We start from the raw sequence: 22,631 nt of genomic DNA on the forward strand, positions 1-22,631 counted from the left end.
TATATATTAAATTGTCTGATATGATGTTTATGATTATAATAATAATTTGTTGAAGACAAAAATATAATGGTCATATTTTTTTATTGAAAATATAAAATTAGAAAAATATTAATTAAGTTATTAACACGCACATACAATTCAATAGAGTATCATAAACATGCTCAAATATTTGATTTGCTATTGTTATTTATAAGCATTAATACACTAGATGGGATAGTTTATGTTTAAATTTTAATATTTTCAATACTTACTTTAAAAAATCACAAATTTAAGATAGTTATATTCATTAATTAATGTGTAGAAAACAAACATTTCAACATTTTTATAGTAATTACTAGTAACATTTAAGTTTACTTACAATTTTAATCGGATTGATTTACAAAATTGAATCTTATATTTTAAAATTCGATAGTTTTGACTATTTTAATTTTATAATTATCAAATTATAAAGTAACATATTTTAAATAATATGATATATATAATATATTAATGTAAAATAAAACTAATTTAGCGTCTAAGCAGTCCTTAAAATGCCGCTCAAACTAACCAAACCTTTCAGCTTCCTTTTTATTTTTTTAATATGTTTTATATATTTATATTATTAACATCCATCTTCCTTTTCAAACCAATAAAATCATAAAAATAACACCCTTGTATAAATTCACTTTTATCTTCTTTGAGCACATGTTATTATCCGCCATTTTTCTATGCAAGTTTTTTACTCTCTATGTCGTATTTTAATTGTTTTATTTAACATTTTTTAAATTATTTATTTTATAATATTAATATATTATTAATTACTTTATTTTATTAATATATTTTAATTTATCAAAATTTTCAACTAACTATAATTAATAATTAATAAGGATATTTGAGTAAATGAAATTCATTTTATCATTAAAAGTGATAAAATTATCATTTTTTTATATATTCACACAACTTAAACAAGACAATTAAAATGAAATATAGGGAGTCTCTTAACTATATGTTACGTTATGTACCTTTTTAGTAAAGACTTGATCCTTAAAAAGAACTTGAATGATAGATTAGCTTTTAATAAAAAAATACTATTTTTTATCATTTACAAAAATAAATCAGAATAATTTAATCTAAAATTATTGTGAATCATTAAATTGTATGTGAACTGATGATATATATTACTGAAACATTGCCGATTTCATTTAACTTGAGTATGTGATATTTAACAAAAATATAGTCCCTCAGACCAACTTAGCCAATCACGAATTATAAGTGCCAATTAAGACTCTAAGAGAATGGTGAAAATCACCTGTATGAAATATGCTCATTTTTATTTATTTAACATTAAACAGTGGTATGAGAAAAATTAACAATTAATCTTAAAATATTTGACTTTTTCTATATTAATAGTGACTAAAAAATATCTTTAACAAGTTCTTATATATGAGACCAAAGAAAAGTAAATAAAAGAAAGAGAAAATAATTTTGTATGGACTAAAACTATATATCATATAATTTTGTAAGAATTGAAAATTTTACAATTTTATAATTTTTATAATGATAAAACTTCAAAGGTCTATATTTTTTAGGATATAAAAATATTTTTTATCATTATATAGAACATAAGTGGTAAAGGATAAAAGAGTGGAGGAACAAATCAGTTTAAAATTACTAACTTTGTTTAGTATACACTAGTTTAAAAATTAATAATAATTTATATCATCTTAATCATGTATACCTCGTTACATATATAAAAGATAAAATTTTGACCTAGCATTTTTCATATATTTTAAAATTTAATATTAAAAAGTTATTTCAACTAATTATCAAATTTTATTTAAAAAACAATTATTTCTTAAAATAAAAATTAGAATACTAATTAATCTATATTTTGTTCCCGTACATCATACAAATATATGATATAGTTTAATTAATAACATATAAATAATTATTACATTTTAATAATTTAATATCATAAAATTGTATACGATATCACATTTCACTTTTGAATATATATGAATAAATTGCATTAAAATATAAATATCACATGTACACACACTATTACGTTACAAAAACAAGTTATAGCGAAAAGTCAAATCAACAATTAGTCGATGATCTTTCAGCAAATCAAAAGAATTAGTGAAGTATTACATTCCACACACCCTTTTGTTCTTAGATGGATCCATAGAAGTAAAATTTGTTCTTTTCTTCTATATATTAACTACATTTTCCCTAAAAAAAATTACTTTCCATGATATGTGTAAAGACATATTAAAGTTAATACTAATATATTAAAATCAAACGGCAACAGAGAATTGAACGGGTGAGCAATGAATTCATTTTAAATCTAACTTGGAAATTATATAATTTAGTTATAATATTCATAATTAAATTAAAAATAAGTATATTAAACTATTGGAGAAACCATCTTGAACATACAATAAAAATTGAACAAGTTTATTGATCGAAATTCTAAGCTTAAAGTGATTCATTGTAAATAAATACTTCAATAATGTTCAAAATATTAATGACGAGAAATATTGTCTTACTATAGAAGTAACAATTAATATATGTTAAGAAAAATGTATAATTCGTCAAAAAATATTAATGATATATCAATAATGTTTAATAATGTTAATGAAGTAACAATTAAATAAATATTCAATAATGTTCAAAATATTAATGAAGAGATAGTAATATTTGTTTACCTAATTTTTGTTGAGTAATGATATATCATTAGTATAAATGTAATGTAAAAAATATCCACTCTTAAGAGTGACACAAATAGTATCAATTAGATTGTAGAATTTAAAAAAAAAAAAAAAAAAAAAAAACCCTAAAAATTGAAAGTCATTTTTTTTGGACTTTTTGTTTAAAATGAGTTATTCAATGTAATACAAAGAGAGTAATAATATATTAAAGAAGTAAATCATCAAATAGATCTCTCACTTAGGCTCTCAAATAGATACTTCAAAAATATCTTTAACTTTGTCAAAATTACACTTATAAGTTTTTTTGTCAAATATGTACAACTAGATTATCAAGTTGGTCCATACATTAAATTAAGTCTCTATATTTAACAACTTCCAATCAATTTAGTGCTTGACATTAGTATTAAATTTACAATTTGACCCCTATAGTTTACCATATATTATCAAAAAGGCTAATGTAAATAATGTTTATATAGAGTCATAGATGCTTTGAAATATTAATAATCTCATTTATCTATCAGAAAACTCTACAAAATCATGCAATAATTGGGTGGTTTGCACAATATTAATATATATATATATATATATATATAGAGAGAGAGAGAGAGAGAGAGAGAGTGTGTATTGTTAGTATTTCATGGTGTCATTAAATATCTGCTTCAGGCATTTGTAATGCTATAGTATAATCCAACAATATCTAAAATCAATAAGTGATTCCTCCATCTCTTCTCTTTAATGCAAAGAAAAGAGGTTAATAAAATCATGAAAGTTCTTACCTTAATCCTCACATTTTCTATAATTGTTGTTTTGTCTCGTGCAACACCAACATTGTTCACTCGGCTTGAACCTCAAATAAACCAATTTTCGGCGCTTGACGCTACCAAGCCACAAGTAACTAAATTTTATTTTATTTTCTCTATTTTATTTTTTTTGGAAATATTAATGCTAACACCCAAATACCTTTTAATTAATTAACTCGGCTTCAACTTGGGAGTGGTTGTTAGTTTTTTTAGAGGGAGAATAACATCTATGAGACTATTAGGTGGAACTCCAAAAAAGAACTTATACATTTTTCATAAGCTAATTTTAACATAACTTTATAAGTGATCAAGAATAGAATCTGAAAATAACTTATATTAAATAGTTTATTTAAAATGAATTTTATTTTATTTTATCTTTTATTACATTATATGTTTATATATAAACATTCATGTTTTAAGTTTTTAATTAACTTAATTATGTATACAATATGAATTTGTTTGTATTGACTTATTTAATATTATCGAATAGTAAAAATGTGTGTGATATTATTTGAGAAACTGTAAAAAAATAGTTTATAATGTATCTATAAGTTATTTTTTAATTTTTTAAAAAACTCCTCAGTGTAATTTATAAAAACAATTTATAATTTATCTAAAATTAATTTTATTTTGTCTTTTTAATACAAATATAACTTATATATAAAAACTTATATTGTTTAATTACTTTGTTTAGTAGTAGCTTTTGACTAATGCCCTTTTTTGTTTGCTGCCAAAAATTTAGGGTTGGGAAATTGTGCTTTAGTTTCATCAATGCCCTTGTAGTCAATACACATTTTATAAATGAAAGTTTTAGTTACTCAAATTAATTCCATGTTTTATTGCATCTTAAATAAGAGGCTATGTATATGATTTGTATATATGCATGTTTCAGAATTTGGATGAACAAAATTGCAAATACAGATCTACTATAAAGACAAGTTGCCTTTCTCCAATTCATACAAATGACATAATCACTCTTTCATTTGGAGACGCTACACACGATGGGACGGTAATATTTTTCTCTACTACGAATAATTAACCATATAATATAACTAACTATACATGTTGGAAATTTTGTGACTATTAACTCAATATTAAAATTTTGTGACTATTAACTCAATTTTAAAATTTTGTGACTTTGTTTCTTGTTTTGGAAAACAAATCACATTATCTATTCTTTTCAATTTTTTCCTATAAAAGTAACATTTTAATACATCATCACAATATTTAATTTTCTTTCACTAGAATTAATCAAGTACTAATGTATTGTTTATAAAAATTCAAATAAAATTTTGGTTGAAGTATATCCATACATATATTTAATTTAGGGTTAAATAAGTTTTTTTTACTTTATAAAATTTTAAAATTTTGTTTTTATTCATCGTAAAAAAAAATCACATATTTTAATTCATATAAAATTATTATTCAAGCCGTTTTAATCTTTATTGATACATCAATATATATTTTTAAGTGATTGTTTTGTATAGATATTTACAATATAAAAAATTTATACACAAAAAATGAACTCAAAATTTAATTTTGAAGTCCATATTTTATGTATTTTTAACTTGAACATGTGACATTTAAAAGTTTATATTTAATTTATTCCAAATTAAAAAATTATAAATTTGTGCAAATAAATTTTTAATAATGTTCAAAATACAACTACAAAAAATATTTAAAAATTTAAAAGTTAAATGATGTTTCGTTTGAGTAACAATTAAAATAACGTGTACAATAATTTTATATAAATTATAAAATATGATTTTTTATCGGAAGTAAAACAAAAATTTAAAATTTTATAAAGAACGAAAGTTTATTTAACCTTTTAATTTAATTGCAGATTGATGTTGAGAATCTGGGTGGTCCTCAGAATAAGAGGTTAGAGGCTTGCGTGACAGTTGAATTGGGCTTAGAGGGACCTTGTCGCGACAAAATCTGCAAAGTGTTGATATCTAGAAGTGGGCCCCATAGTTCGGTACCAAAGTTTGATGATGATAGTTGGATAGCAGAGTATGTGACCATAGAGGACTATAAGAACCCTCCTATCAGATTTGACTTCAAACCTAAGGATATTATTATTCCTGATGATGGTTATGGATATGGCCTCGACTATTGTCCTAAAGATTAGGGTTAATTAAATTAGTGTGTTATCCTGCGTCGCAAATATATAAATTACTATTTTCAAAATATATTGTTATATTAATTTATATAATATAATAATTTAAATTAATAATATAATTTTATTGACATTGATATTAAAGATATAGTTTGAATTTTATTATCAAAAATTGCTTATAAAAATAAATATAAAAATAATTTGTGAAATAAAATAATTTTTTTAATTAAATTTATGTAATATTAGTCAATAATTTGAAGTAGTAGTTGCTAGAGCTTACAAACTGTCAAATCGTGATGTAATGGATCTGTTGACATTTGAAAAATCATTATTAAAAAAACTGTTAGTGAGGTAATGAACTGTATTTTTTTTAATTACAGAATAAATTCTATATTATGATTTTTTTTTTGTTTGGATGAATTGGATATTTTTCTACTTAAAAGCTGAGTTGTTTGCCTTCATGGGTAAAAGCTCAATTTGTGGCATCAATTATTTAGTAGAGAATTTAGAATTGGAGTTAGTATTACAAAACCTTACAAATAAATATTGGAATATACGCGTAGAGATATCAAATACGTACAATTTTTAAGGCAAAATTTAGAAAAATAAACAATAAAAAATGTATAACAAAATAAAGACACTTTTTATTTTAATTCCTAAATAAATTTTATGCAAACATAACATCAAACGTTCATGAATGAAAATTGATAGAAATTTAATGTATGAATCTAACATCGCAAAACTAACAAATTTCCGCCAAAACAAAGGCTACCATAGCTTAATTCAAAATAAAATAAAATAAAGTATTATGTTTATTCTCGCTCCTTCTCAATTTTGATATTTTTCACATTTTTTGAATTGACTCCATCATTGTCGTCAGCGACTTTCATGAACCCCCTTTTAAGAGAGGTACAATCATCAGAATCATGTTCAACTAGTACGAGTACACATACAGGGTTTGGGACTTGATATTTCTCATCAGTAGCTTCTTCTTCAAACTTATTCATCAAATCATTCGTTACACTACCTTCTACGTCGTTATCAAGACCAACATCAACCTTAGTCACGAATTACAAAAATTAGAAAGTAATACATATTGATTTAGATAAGTAAAATAATTTACAAAAGTTAAAAGAATAGAAACCTTTTCAAGAGCAACATATCTGAAATTTTTTATAATATTCAAGTCACCACAAATATTTTTGACTCGAAATGATTTTCAAAATTTGAGTTCACATCATTTTTTGCCTCTATCTTAAATAGAAACTGTTTTTCAACCGAATCTCCAATTTCTTTTGGCACGCTGTCAGACTGTGGATCCTAATATTCACATTGTTGTTAAAAATATTAATCTAGATCATCGAAATAAACATAACCAGACCACATCAATAATAAATAAAGATTGAAGATAAAATAAAATTTAGGAAATATACTGATTTGATCCTTTTCATGAAGCAAATTTAGACATGATTTGTTTGTCAACGAAATTTCGTCATGATCAAATATGACAAAGGTATCATAATCAGTATCATCGACAACTCTAACCTTGATACGATACCTTTTACCAAAATTAGATAATGAAATTTATTAACATCAATAATAGTCTAAGGAATTGATAAATTAACATAAATGAATTTTATTTGTTAAACGCACCGTGGCACAATTGTCCATACATATTTCTTACATTTTAGACAAAAAGAACCTTTTAGATTCAATAACAACTCCTTTGTTGCATACACATGCTCCATACTACCAATGACATTCAACAAGAATATGTTTAACTGTATCAAAGACAACACAAACCATATCCTACAAAAGAAGTAAAAATTATAAATAACAAACATGATTAACAAAACTAAATGAACTATAATAGATATGACATTGAAACTGTAAAAATTTCATTTTGACAATCCTTAAGTTCCTCTAAAGTCATGCGTTGGAAAAGACTTAAAAATTCTTCTTCTTAACTCAAATGAGAAGTATCCTTCTTATGAGTCAATGGTTGAATTGGCGAACCAAAGTTATTCGAGTGTCTGATGATGAGGTAGTATAAAGTTAGTATTTCAATAAATAAAAAAATTGAATAAGTTAGTTGGTACTACTTCTAGTTTTCTTTTAACCTTACTTGCGTTTGAAAAAAATTGACTCAGGAATTTCAGGATTGAATAAAAGCTTAGTTCAATTCATTGCATTTTGTAGTTGGTTTTTATCATTAAACGTCTTCACTTTTAGCAAATAAAATTAGTTAATAAATAATAGAGAAAGTTATTAAATACTAAAAAAATTTATATAATGTAAAAAGGCTCACTCATCTGACTTTAACTCAATAACTTTAAATTTTGTATTGACACCATTCATTTCATAAACTATGTATTGTCACACTCCAACTAAAACCTCCATGACATCTATTAAAAAAATAATGACTAAACTGTGAATAACTAAAATAAAATAACAATGACAAATTAAAATAAATTTACCAAATCAAGTAATTCATGTCAACATTTTGAATTTCTGGGAATGAAATGAATGAGTACAGAGAAGCTGTGACCAAATTGGTCTCTAATTCTCGGACAATTGTACCATAGCTCCCTCACGAGTATTAGTCTCAAATCGAGATATAAGAGTTTTTCGCACCGTTGCTTTAATTTTATCACCTTAAAAAATATGAAACACAAATTTGTTAAATTAATAACATAACAAATAAGTTTGTATAACTTAAAACTTTGAATTTATAAAAGAAAGAATTAAACCTTGTTATCGATCAATATCATTTCCATCACATAAAATTTATGTTTGATATTCATATCAGACAGAAACCACCTTCGCACAACTCTAACAACCAAATTCCACGAAAACTTTTTTTTGGAGAAATTGAAGCAACAAAATCTGATTTTTTTTTTCAAACATCGGAGAAAGATAAACACAAAAACAAATAACGAATCTTTGTTAAAGGAAAATTAAAAGGGGATTGTATATAGATGAGATAATATGAATGACATTTATAAGGGAGGCGTCGAAAATAGTAGATTATTGAGGAGAGACCGTTAACAACACATAATTAAGAATGAAGACACTAAAAGAATTCGTAAAATAAAATAAAATTTGTAATTAAATTAATTTGAAGCAGTGATTGTTAAAGTAGTGTTTAAAAACCCATGACTTTTAAATAATTGTCAAGCCGTGGTGTGATTCGTTATATTTTATTTTTAATTCATTCTTTTTATTTTTTAATTGGCCACTAAAGTCTCAACGGAAATATCATGTCAAATTGTGATATAATGGAAGTTTTATTTTTATTTTTATAAAAAAATCTGCACAGTTATTTCTATTAATAGAAACTTTATATTTGCATAACATTTTATTTAGCTGACATATATCAAACTTGCCAAAATATCATGTTTGTTTTATTATATTGTATAAACTCATAAACTAATATTATATGGACTCTTTCTTTCTTTTATAATAAATATAAGCTTATCGTATTTCATAAAAATTAGAATCAACATAATATTTATAGAGGTTAGGTTAGTCTCAAATAAGGTTGCTTCTAATAAGGGTTTTATATACTACCTAAGTAACTAATAAATATTTAATGATAAAAGTTGAACTATCAAGTTGTACGTTTGTATTGGTGTGATTCGATCGTGACCGTGGTACTTGTAATAGTGAGATTTTCTTTGCGTATTGGTAGGTATGTTTCTAGTTGTTTTGGGAGAATAAAAAGGGACTAAGATTCAAAGAAAAACTAAAACTTCTTATAAAAGTAACACAAGATACATATGCCAATAAGGCATTCAAAATAAAAGAGCATATTCATCACCCGGTGACAAATTTCTAATATAGGACATGAATCGAGCTAGTAGATTGAAAATATATAATTATAAATCAAAAGAGATACAAAAGATAAATGATTGATTACATCTAACTTCAACAAAGAGAGATTTAGTTAAGTGACATTTTGCTCAGCACTTCAACAAAGAGAGATTTAGTTAAGTGACATTTCGCTCAGCAAACATATAATTTGTTTTGCGAATGCGTATGTTTCACGGTGAATTATAGTCCAGCCGTAAAACCGCCTTTAATTTTGCCCAGTGAGATTACTATTTTCTTAGCAATATTAACTTTGCAAAATTTAGCAAATTCACTACCTTGAACTCTCTTAACCATAAGATTGCTCGCTTAGTGAATTCTATTTGTCATGTTTCATCAAATCTCGATTTCAATTATCTTGGTTTGTAATAGGACAATTGTTACTGCTATAGACACTATTTATCACAATCTTCTCTCCCCTCCCCCTTCCACCTCATGAAAATAGCGAGTTCTTGTCTTTCGCGACAATCGAACCCGACACATAGGAGATAAATTGCATCTCAATTGGTAATGAAAATGAATTGACTGATGTAGAAGATCAAACAAAGTTGCAACTATAGAACAGGCTAAGAACTCTATTTTTTTGGACTGAACATAATAATATTTAAATAGTTTTTTGTTACATAAAAAAAATCATAAAACTATTAAAATTTTAGTCTAACATTTAAAAAAATGGCTAAATTGATCAATATTTTTTAATTTAAAAATTAAATTACTATTTTTCAAATGTAGGAAACCAAATGGCCTTATATAAGGCTCATTACCATACCTTCAATGGAATAACCCTTAGTAAACAGTCATTAAAGTCAAATGTAAGTATGACTTTTTCATATAGTTAATTACTGCAACAAAATTAGTTAGTGCTAATCAATATTAAAGTCAAATTTAGACTCATAATTAAGAAAAAATATTTGCAAGTTACAAAACAAAGGATATATTAGAAACAAATTGTTGGGAGCACTTATTTGTCTTATTTTTTGAATTTAGGATAACTCAATGCATTATGGAAAAAAGTTATAATGAAAAGGCCAAATCAACAAATATTCAATGATCTTTCAGCAAAGCAAAAGAATTAGTGAATCATTACATTCCATACACCCTTTTTTTCTTCCATCGAGCCATTAAGGTTACTTTTTAAAGACATAAAATTTAGTGTTTTCCTGTTAACTACTTTTTTCCTAAAAAAAAGCACTTTTCATGGCATGTGTAAAGACACATTTAAGCTGATACTAATAATTACAATAAGTGAAATAAATGTATTTATACTATTTAAAGTCTTGACGTACATTATTTATCAAAGTGTGTCACAACCTCAATCAATTTCATTCTTTCATATTTTTTCGAACATTAAATTAGAAACACACATCAAGTATATTTTAACATAAACATTTAAATTGTTTTTGTTTTTTATTGTCTCTTATAGTTTATATTTGTATAACATTTCATACATACATTTATATATTAGATTATTTATATGATGTTTATGATTATAACAATAATTTGTTGCCAACAAAAATATAATGGTAATATTTTTTATTGAAAATATAAAATCAGAAAGATGTTAAGTGAAAAACACGCACATAAACAATTCAATAGATTATCATAAACACGTTCAAATATTGGATTTGGTATTGTTATTTATAAGCATTTAAGTGACTATATGCAGATATATATTAATTTATTTAAAAATATATACTACATGGAATAATTTAGGTTTAAATTTTGATATTTTCAATACATATTATAAAAAATAAAACATTTAAGATAATTATATTCGTTAATTAATGTGTAGAAAACAAACATTTCAATATTTTCATAGTAATTACTAAAAATATTTAGATTTACTTAGAATTTTAATATCATCATTTTTTTTTCTAATTTACAAAGTTTGATTTTATATTTTAAAATTCAATAATTTTAATTATTTTGATTTTTTAATTAACAAATGACATTAATATACGTCAAGACTTTAAATAGTGTGAAATGACTATTACATATAATCCATTCATGTGAAAAGACTTTAATTCGATAATTTTTGTCATTTTAATTTTTTAAATAATATTACATATAATACATTAATGTGAAAAGATTAACATTCTGATCCTTTAAAAAAAAAACATGGATGATAGATTAGTTTTTAATAAAAAAAAATACAATTATTTATCCTTTAAAAAAAATAAATCAGAATAATTTAATATAAAATTGTTATCTAACATTAAATTGCATGTGAACCAATGATATGGATTATTGAGACATTCACGATTTCATTTAACTTGAGGATGCAACATTTAACAAAAATATAAGGGGACCATGTAGTCCCTCACACCAACTTAGCCTTTCACGATTTATAAAAGTGCTAATGTACCCTAGGAGAATGGTGAAAATCACCTATATGAAAAATGCTAATTTTTATTTATTTAACATTAAACAGTAGTATGAAAAAATTAACAATTAATCTAAAATATATGACTTTTTTTTTTATATTAATAGTGACTAAAAAAGATCTTTACAAGTTCTTACATGTGAGAACAAAAAAAAAGAGTAAATAAAATAAAGATAGATTAATTTTGTATGGACTAAAACTATATATTATATAATTTTGTATGGACTAAAACTATATATTATATAATTTTGTATGAGTTAAAATTTTTAAATACTTACAAATAATTAAGTCTCTATGTTTAATAACTTATAATCAATTTAGTGTGTATGACATTAGAATCGAATTTACTATTTGACCTCTATAGTTTGCCACATATTATCAAAAAGATTAATATAAAAAATGTTTTTATAGAGTCATAGATGTTTTGAAATATTATAATCTCATGTATCTATTAGAGCACTCTACAAAATCATGCAATAATTGGGTGGTTTGCACAATATTAAAATATATATATAGTGTAATGTTGGTATTTCATGTTGTCATTAAATATAGCTTCAGGCATTTGTAATGCTATAGTATATAATCCAACAATATCTAAAATCAATTAGGTATTCCTCCATCTCTTCTCTTTAATGCAAAGAAAAGAGGTTAATAAAATCATGAAAGTTCTTATCTTAATCCTCACATTCTCCACAATTGTTGTTTTGTCTCATGCAACACCAACATTGCTCACTCGGTTTGAATCTCAAATAAATCAATCTTCGGCACTTGACGTTACCCAGTTACAAGTAACTAAATTTTATTTTATTTTTTCGAAAATATTAACGTTATCTTTTGTTACATAAATTGCTTATATATAAATATTTAAATAATAAACATTTATGTTTTAAGTTTTTAATTTAGTTATGCACACAATATAAATTTGTTTGTATTGACTTATTTGATATTATTAAATAGCATAAATGCATGTGATATTATTTGAGAGAGTGTAAGAAAATAGTTTATAACGTGTCTATAAGTTATTTTTAATTTTTTTCATAAACTCTCCGGCGTAATTTATAAAAATAACTTATACTTTATTTAAAATTAATTTTATTTTATCTTTTTAATAAGGATATAACTTATATGTAAGGATTTATATCGTTTAATTAAATTGTTTAGTAGTAGTTTTTGATTAGTGCCTTTTTAATTTGTTTGCTGCCAAAAATTTAGGGTTGGGAAATTGTGCTTTAGTTTTCATTAATGCCCTTGTGGTCAATACACATTTTATATATGAAAGTTTTATTTACTCAAATTAATTTCATGTTTTATTGCATCTTAAAAATAAAAGGCTATGTATATGATTTGTATATATGCATGTTTCAGAATTTTGATAAATGGGATTGCAAATACAAGGTTACCGTAAAAACAAGTTGTCGCTCTCCAGTTCATACAAATGACATAATCACTCTTTCATTTGGAGACGCTTCACGCAATGGATTGGTAATGTTTTTCTCTACTACAAATAATTAATTAACCATATAATATAACTAGTAACTATACATGTTTCTCAATTCCTCTTCAAAATTTAATTTCTTGCACAAATACTATTAACTCAATTTAAAAATTTTGTGACTTTGTTTCTTGTTTTGCAAAACAAATCACATTATGTATTCTTTTTAATTTTTTCCTGTAAAAGTTACATTTTATTTCCTAATCACAATATTTAATTTTCTTTCACTAGAATTAATCAAGTACTAATGTATTGTTTGAAAAACTCAAATAAAATTTTGGTCGAAGTATATCTATACATATATATTTAATTTAGGATTAAATAAGTTTTTCTACTCTATAAATTTTAAAATTTTATTTTTATTCATTGTAAAAAAAAATCACATATTTTAGTCCAATGCAAGCCATTTTAATCATTATTGAAACATCAACGTATATTTTTGAATGATTATTTTGCATAAATATTTATAATATAAAATATTTATACACAAAAAACAAACTCAAAAGTTGATTTATAGGTCTATATTTTATATACTTTAAATTTGAACATGTGACATTTAAAAGTTAATATTTAATTTATTCCATGTTAAAAAATTGTAAATTTGTGCAGATAAATTTTTAATAATATTTAAAATATGACTGTAAAAGATATTCAAAAATTTAAAAGTTTAATGATATTTTATTTCAACAATAATTAAAACAACTTGCAAAATAATTATATATAAATTAAAAAATATAATTTTTTATCATGAGTAAAATTAAAAATTTTAAAAATTTATAAAAACCGAAAATTTATTTAAAATTTTAATTTAATTGCAGATTTACATTGAGAATATGGGTGGTCCTAAGGATGAGAGGGTGGGGCAGTGCATGACAGTTCAATTGGACTTAGAGGGACCATGTCGCGACAAAATCTGCAGATTGTTGATAATTAGGAGTGGACATCATAGTTTGTTACCAACGTTTGATGATACTTGGATAGTAGAGTATGTCTACATAGAGGACTATAAGAACCCTCCAATCAGATTTGATTTCGATGAGAACTATATTATTCCTGATGATGGTTTGGGATATGGCCCCAACTATTGTCCTAAATATTAGTGTTAATTACATTCCTAAAATAATATTATATGGACTCTTTCTTTCTTTTTATTTTTTTTAAATAAAGATAATCTTATTGTATTTCATAAAAATTAGAAGCAACATAATATATAATATGTATGGAGCTTAGAGTTGAATTATCAAGTTGCATGTTTGTATTGGTGTGGTTCGATCGTGACCGTGTCGGTACTTTATTTGTGATATTTTCTTTGCATATTGGTATGTATGTTTCTAGTTGTTGTTGGTGAATAAAAAGGGACTAAGATTCAAAGAAAAACTAGAAACTTTTAATAAAAGTAACACAAGATACATATGCCAATAGCTTTCGAAATAAAAGATGGAATCAATATGTTGTGTACCGTATTCATCATCCGGTGACAAATTTCCAATTCAGAACATGAAATTTGTTTAAACACTAGTTAGTTCGAACAAATGTTTTTTTAAGATGGTTGGATTTTGTTTAGCAATTTTTTTTATAGTGAGTCATTCTTTAACGTGGTTTTATGGAAATTATAGAATTAGAAATCAATTAATGGATAGAGAGATATTAAGAGGAGAACATTTGCTCAGTATCTTGGAACCTTCCATATTGAAATAAATGACTTTTTTATTTGTTTTATATTTTGAAACTTTTGTTCATTATATATTTACAATCTTTTATGTGATTTGCTTTTTTATTTTATTGATGTAGAATTATTGAAATACTATATAGTTTATAATTTGGTTGACAATAGAAATGAAATCTAAATTTGGCACGCATATCAAGTAACAAGAGGAAGAGAGATTGTAAAAATTGTCTGAAAAAGATAATGAAGTAATTTCTTGATATACTAATTGAAGCTGTAAATAATGGTCTAAGATGTGACAATGAACAATTCAAAGCAAATACCTTAACTGTGCTCAAGGCAAAATTGGAGGAAATTTTTTTTGGATGTGGAATTAAGGTAAAAACACACTTTGAATCTGCAATAAAGAGGTCAAAGTTAATTTATGGAACAACTTTTGATATGTTAAATCACAGTGAATTCGGTTGGGATGAAGAGAAAAAAATGATTAAGGTGGATAGTATGGAAAGAATATGCGAAGGTTAGTGTTCATTAATTTATTGCAACTTCGTATATTCTATTGAGTTCATTTTGATTATTTGAAAAGTTATATTTTTTATGTTTGTGTAGAGTCGTCCAAACGCAAAACATTATAGGTATGTTAGTCTTTGATAAGCTTGTTTGTAATTTTGGAAAAGATCGTGCTATTGGTAAGGGAGATGCTCCCCCTAGTGATAATGTCGAAGAGATAGATAAAGTAAAGGTAGAACAAATTAATGGTGATGAGCTTTAAGTAGAAATTACTCAATCACTATCTCTTTGTCAATCACAATCTAGAGGTAATAATGACCAAATGAAAATTCAATCAAAGATAAGAAACATATGAGCATATAATATTGCTCATGGTATTTCTGAATTAGGAAATTCTTTTGGGAATTGACTTGAAAAAAGTTTATAATAATTGGGTGAAACTGCAAATCGTCTATGTATTGGTAAAAATGTGTTTGATGATTCACAAAATATTATGAATGAGTTGAAGAAAATGTAGCTAACACAACAAAGAGTGTTTTACTGCAGCAGACAAAATATTATGTGTCACATTGCTTGCACATATTTTAGGATTGTGATAATGTTGATCGTCTTGCATTTGTTAAGTCGTTGATCTACTAGTTCGATTTATGTACTTGACTTTACTTATTTATCTTTAATACATTTTACTTTTGTTGATTTATTTTGTATGTAAGACAATGTATTGTTTTTTATGATATTTTATTGTTACGTACATGGTCAACAATTTTAACTTGATATAATGTATTGCAAATTTTAATAATATAAATTTTTTTAGCAATGTAATTTTTTTTTCAATTATATAAAATTACTTCATAATTTATTTATATTTTTTTTTAGTGTTTTTGGTTTATTTAAAAAAATGATAATTATTATTTCAAAAGAAAAAAATTTAATAAAATACAAGGACAATTTTATTATTTTATCACAATATATATATCATTTGACTATATGGTATATCAAACATTACATATGAAAAACATTACAATTTGTTTTTTTTCTTCTTTCTACTTACTACTTTTTTCCCTAAAAAATAACTATTTTTCATGGCATGTGTAGAGATACATTTAACTAATACTAATATTTACGATAAGTGAAATCAATTTATTTATACTATTTAAAGTCGTGAACTACATTACATTTCAATTACAACCTCAAGCAATTTCATACTTTAAGATTTTCTCGAACATTGACAATAAGTAAATCATTATAAAATTGAAGTTATAAATACTCCTCTTATATTTGTACAACAATCGAAACACATTTATATATATATATATATATATATATATATATTAGATTATCTGATATAATATATAATGTTTATGATTATGATAATAATTTATTTTGTAAAAGAATATTAGTGGTAATATTTTTTATTCAACATCTAATATAAGAAAGATACTAAGTTAAAAGCATGCTCATAAACAATTCAATAAATTATCATTAAAATTGATAAAATTAATTATTATTATTTTTTTAAAATCACTCAAATCAAATAATTAAAATGAAATAGATTAAGTACACTAATAAAAAAGGCAATATAATCCAATTTAGTCTCTAAGAAAATGGTGAAAATCACTTATATGGAATATGTTCATTTTTATTTATTTCAGATTAAACAGTGGTATGAAAAAATTAACAATTAATATATCTTAAAATATGTGACAATTTTATTTTAATAACAATAGTGACTAAAAAAAGCTCCTTAACATGTTTTTGTATACTAGACCAAAGGAAATATTAAGAAAAGTAAACGAAGGAAAGAAAAAATAATTTTGTAAACCTAAAATTGTATGTGATGTAATTTTGTAATAGTTAAAAGTTGTATTTATTTTTATTTTTATTTTTATTTTTATTTTTTTTATAATTACAAAACTTAAAACTTAAAAGTTATAGATTTGATAGGGTTTAAAATCATATTTATTCTGATATGAAATATAAGTAGTAAAGGATAAAAGAATGGAGGAATAAATGACTTTAAATTTAGTAATTTTGTTTAGTAACCACTATTTTAAAAATTAATAATAATTTATATTATGTGGATCATGTATATCTCATTGCATATATAAAAGATAAATGTAAACCTTTTGATGTGGCATTTTTAATATATTTTAAATTTTAATATTAAAAAAATTATTTCAACTAATTATTAAATTTTATTTCAAAAAAGACATTTATTCCTTAAAATAAAAAATTAAATAGTAGTCTTCTATTCTTCTTCTTGTGCATCACACCTATAAAATTCAGTTTAATTAATAATTAAAACATTTAGATGTTTTATGTTATGAGATTATATAACACATTATTTATATTATATTATATTACATCATTATTTTTTAATTTAAATATATAAAATAGAGATAAAAATTGTAGAGTTTTAAAATACGAGAGTCAATTATGTAAAATGGTGAAATTATGGCTACCAAAACTGCTATTAACCTTAACATTTATCATAAATTGCTTTTGAATATATAGATAAATCACATTAAAATATAAAATATTGTAACGTGTGTGTACCCGTTACCGAAACAAGTTATAATGAAAGGGCCAAATTAATAGACAATCTTTCAGAAAAGCAAAAGAATAGTGAATTATTACATTACACACCGTTTTGTTCTTTCATCGATCCATTAAGGTTTACAAAGATGTACAATTTGTTTTTTCTTCTATTAACTACTTTTTTACCTAAAGAAAATTACTTTTCGTGATATATATAAAGACATATTAAAGCTAATACTAATATATTTTAAAATCAAACTGAAAGAGGGAATTGACCAGTTGAGCAATGAATCCATTTTAAGTCTAACTTGGAAATTATATAAATTAGTTATAATATCCATAATTAAATTAAAATTTTAGTAGATAAAACTATTGGATAAACCATCTTGAACATACAAAAGAAAATTGAACAAATATATTTGGTTGTATTCTAGTTATATGGAAATTCTAAGGTTAAAGTTATTCATCGTAAACAAATACTTGAATAATTTTCAAAATATTAATGTTAACAAATATTATCTTATTATAGAAATAGAAGTTTACTAATATTAAGAAAGTATAATATATATAGAAAAAAATGAAAGATATATCATAATTTTTTTTAAACTACTTATTTTAAGTATTGGTATATCATTAGTATAAATATAAAGTGAAAATATTGATTACCTCTTAAGAGTGATATAAATAATATAAATTAGATTGTAGAATTGAAAAAATGATATTAAATATTGAATTGAAAACTGAAAATCATTTAATTTGACCGAGTCATAGATGTTTTGAAATATTGATAATTTCGAAGACAATGTTATAACGTGGGTGGTTCACACAATATTAAAAAAAATCCATAGAGTTTCGTTAGGATTTCACGTTGTCTTTAAATATTTCCCTTGGCATATGTAATGCTATAATATCTAAAATTAATTAGGTGTTCCTTCTTCTCTTCTCTTTGATGCAAATAAAATATATTAACAAAATCATGAAAGCACTTACTTCAATCATCGCATTCTCCATAGTTGTTGTTTTTTCGCAAGCAACACCAACATTGCTAGCTCGGCTTAAACCTCAAATGAACCAATTTTCTGCGCTTGACGTTCTTCAACCACAGGTTATTAAATTTTATATACTTATTTATTTGTTTTAGAAAATATTATAAGTTTTTAATTGTTTGTATTGATTTATTTAAAATTATCAAATAGAATAAACATGAGAGAGTATAATGACATATATGTGCATGCATGTTTCAGAATGTGAATGAACATTGCTTTTACAAAGCTGTGATAAGGACAGGCTGTCTTTCTCCACCTCATACAAAAGACAGAATCACTCTTTCATTTGGAGACGATGAACACGAACCGGTATTTTCTCCGAAAATGAATGGTCCTGATACTGATTCTACATCGTTCGACCAGTGCATGACAACAATTATACGGTTTGAAGGAGGTTGTTTGGACAAAATCTGCAAATTGAATATATTTAGGAAAGGTTCAGATGGTTGGATGGTAGACTATATCATCATAGATGACCATAAGAACTACCCTAGCACCATATTTAACTTTGGTGGTCGTTATAAAATTCCTGATGGTGATGTTGGCTATGGTCTCAACCTTTGCTAATAAAGATAAGCTTACTCTATTGTATGGAGGCTATCTAGTTACACTCTAAATAACTGTTTTATGTTTTGACATAATAGTTTCTTTATGAAAATGATATCAAATTTGGATGTCAAACTTATTCCATCTTTGAAATATTTACATATGTATTAAAGATTATTTTTTAACTTGACAAAACTTCGTACTAAATATTTATTTGTTGACGTTTTTTTTGAGAGATTTCTATTAAAAACCAATATCAACATTGATAGATGTAGGGTTTCCGCTTTTTTAATAAAATAAGACAACTTATAGTGTACTATGAAGAAGAAAAAGAGTATATAATATTGGTATTATCAAAATTTTATCCGATAATTGAGTTAGTTTATCACTAACTCATCTACCTCAATATTCATATATTGTATATTAAAGGTTAACTAAATCATTATTGTCGATTGGTGAAGCTATATCATTCAACTATTGATCAATTAATTTGATAGGATAAAAATATGTCAATTTACAAATATATAGTAGAAGCCCAATAAAATAAAGTTACATTAGTCTCGTACACAATTAATGCGCGCAAATTTAAATTGATTAGAACTAGAAAATATTTAATATAACAAACTGTTAGAAATGTTGTAATATTAATAGATGGTTGTCGGAAATAATCATGACATTAATGAAAGTAGGTGTTGGTGTGAATTGAAAAATAAAGAAGTTCCACATAAGAAGGATAACACATACTAGTAGTGCTTATAAGGTGAAAGTATGGAACTTGAGGTGTTCCGCTGCCGTCCAGTCAACCGAGCTTGGCCCGAGCTAAGTGATGTATTATTTTTTAGGGTATAATTGTTCCTTTATCTTTTTTTCTTTCTTTTTTTCGATTTGATCATTTATTTAATTTTAAGAAAACAATTTGATCTTTTATATTTTAAAATGTTAACAATGTTATCCTTATCTTTTTTATAAAATTTCATCAAAATTTTCAAACAAATTACTCATAAAATTAATTAGCATCTTCAATATAATGCAAATTTCATCAAATGTATAACTTATATCTTCAAATAAATTCATATTTTCCAATTTTTGTAATAAAATTAAATAAAGAACCAAATCGGGGAAAAAAAAAGATAAATAATTGAAGTGTTATCTGAAATTAAGTTAAGGGACCGTAGGAGCAATTGTGCCTATTTTTTTTGTATATGAAAAATTAATAAATTATTTATTTATTCAATATTAAATGAATGTTTGCATTTTTATCTCTCATATGTTAATTATGTAATTTCTCTTCATCGAGTCAACATTCAACATCTGATCCAATCTTTCTTCCTGAATTCGTGCATCTGTTTATTGCCCGATCAAACCATAGTCTTTGGACTCACGCATCTGATTATTGCTCGGTTAAAAACGTAGTTAAGTTTGGAGCGCATGTTTCTGTGGTAAAAAACCTTGGGAAGATTGGAGCGCACGTTTTGTGAATCGGGACTGATGGGTCACTTGTTTTTCTCTGATTCAGTTGCAGACTTCCTCTATAAATAGAGGGTTCTCCTTAGTTGGACAAGCACACAAAAAGCCCTCTGCATATGGGACTTTTCTCTGAATCTCCCCCTTTCTTTCTCACTTCTTCTCTTTCTTTCGAGTGGTCACAATATCATATTACGAGTGGCAGCCATCTGATTGTCATATTGATGGTGTAATTCTAAAACAGTTTTCTATGGTGCAGTAGAACTCTGATACAATGTATATGAACTGTTTTATCTTGGAGATTTTGTGTTTTGTAGTCTGTCTTGCACAATTTAGACAGTGTCGCAAAACGTCTTAAAGAGAACGATTCAATGCGTGACTCAATTCAGTAATATTTTTAGTGGCATAAATTGATTTTAATTTAAAATATTTTTAAATTAAAAAATAACACAAGCTTTGGTGAAACATTAATAAATTATGGAGTAAACATTCATTTTTAGTCCTTAATAGTTTAGATGTCAGTCACTTTAATCCATAAATTTTCAAAATAGAAAATTAGTCATCTAAATTAAAGAATATAAAAACTCTTGATGAAAAAAAAAAAAGAATATCAAAACTAATAAAAGTTATACATACTAACTTCAATAGTCTTTTACTACATCAAGCAAGCATAAATGTATTAAAATTGTAGTCTAACATTTGAAAAAATGATTAAATTGATGGATATTTTTTAATTTAAGAACTAAAGTACTATTTTTCAAATGGATTTAATCTAATGCTTGTTACCATACCTTCAATTGGCATAACTCTTGGTATATGGCCATTAAATTCAACTTCAACTACAACGTGGATGCAAGTTCGTGTCTTTCTGATATTTGTCTATATAATTTTGTTTTAAATTTAAACCATGTTAGTTCAATTTAATTTTAAAATTATCTCTATTGCTAATTGTTGTTAAAAAAAAAAGTTTCTGTGACAAACAAAAGAGTGATGCTGTTGTTTCATGGATGATTATTATTAATTAAATAATTAATAATTGAATGAAAAAAATTAAATTATTAAAAAATACAATTAAGTAATTAAATTGATTAAAAAATATAATAAATTAAGTTAAAAATATTATATTTTAGTCCTTCTATCCAAAATCAGAAACTAGATTTAGAGATTAGGAAATGTAAACTAGATTAAGGGATTTATTAAATGTAAACTATAATTACAAAGTATAAACATAAAAATCGCATATTTAAGAAAAATTATTCACATTCCAACGAGGACATCTCCAAAATCGTCATTTAGGATTTTCATTTGTGTTAGAGATGTATTATATACGCATTGCTTTCCTACACCCACACTCAGACAATTGAAATTAGTTGTATTTGTTGCAGACAAAAATGACGCCATAGTGGAACCAAGAAGAAGCATAGTTGGAATTTTAGGTTGCACCACAGAGAAGAAGGAAAAAAGGGATTTCAAATTTTAGGTTATTTAAATTCAGGAATTTATGATT

The 22,631-nt window shown here is 24.5% G+C and overlaps 2 protein-coding genes and 1 long non-coding RNA gene across 3 annotated transcripts; all 3 read left to right on the forward strand.

Annotated features, from left to right (window-relative positions):
• The first annotated feature begins 3,189 nt into the window (after positions 1–3,189).
• On the forward strand, positions 3,190–5,719 carry LOC101492589 (embryo-specific protein ATS3B-like). Its single transcript, XM_004487160.4, has 3 exons — positions 3,190–3,581; positions 4,383–4,499; positions 5,334–5,719. The coding sequence occupies exons 1-3, from the start codon at positions 3,426–3,428 to the stop codon at positions 5,619–5,621; spliced, it is 561 nt and encodes a 186-aa protein (XP_004487217.2). The 5' UTR covers positions 3,190–3,425; the 3' UTR covers positions 5,622–5,719.
• Positions 5,720–12,400: 6,681 nt separating this feature from the next.
• Positions 12,401–14,657, forward strand: LOC105852145 (embryo-specific protein ATS3-like). The gene is made up of 3 exons (XM_012715801.3): positions 12,401–12,650; positions 13,228–13,344; positions 14,173–14,657. The coding sequence occupies exons 1-3, from the start codon at positions 12,495–12,497 to the stop codon at positions 14,452–14,454; spliced, it is 555 nt and encodes a 184-aa protein (XP_012571255.1). The 5' UTR covers positions 12,401–12,494; the 3' UTR covers positions 14,455–14,657.
• Positions 14,658–18,660: 4,003 nt separating this feature from the next.
• LOC101492253 (uncharacterized) lies at positions 18,661–19,815 on the forward strand. Its single transcript, XR_012161792.1, has 2 exons — positions 18,661–19,173; positions 19,313–19,815. It is a non-coding gene; the product is annotated as an uncharacterized lncRNA (long non-coding RNA).
• Positions 19,816–22,631: the final 2,816 nt, after the last annotated feature.

This window comes from Cicer arietinum, chromosome 1, assembly GCF_000331145.2.
Source record: "Cicer arietinum cultivar CDC Frontier isolate Library 1 chromosome 1, Cicar.CDCFrontier_v2.0, whole genome shotgun sequence".
Taxonomy (NCBI): domain Eukaryota; kingdom Viridiplantae; phylum Streptophyta; class Magnoliopsida; order Fabales; family Fabaceae; genus Cicer; species Cicer arietinum.

Coding starts and splice junctions, on each gene's coding strand:
- LOC101492589 (XM_004487160.4), top strand. CDS start 3,426: ATGCAAAGAAAAGAGGTTAATAAAATCATGAAAGTTCTTACCTTAATC. Junction 3,582..4,382: donor TTGACGCTACCAAGCCACAA/GTAACTAAATTT, acceptor TGCATGTTTCAG/AATTTGGATGAACAAAATTG. Junction 4,500..5,333: donor ACGCTACACACGATGGGACG/GTAATATTTTTC, acceptor ATTTAATTGCAG/ATTGATGTTGAGAATCTGGG.
- LOC105852145 (XM_012715801.3), top strand. CDS start 12,495: ATGCAAAGAAAAGAGGTTAATAAAATCATGAAAGTTCTTATCTTAATC. Junction 12,651..13,227: donor TTGACGTTACCCAGTTACAA/GTAACTAAATTT, acceptor TGCATGTTTCAG/AATTTTGATAAATGGGATTG. Junction 13,345..14,172: donor ACGCTTCACGCAATGGATTG/GTAATGTTTTTC, acceptor ATTTAATTGCAG/ATTTACATTGAGAATATGGG.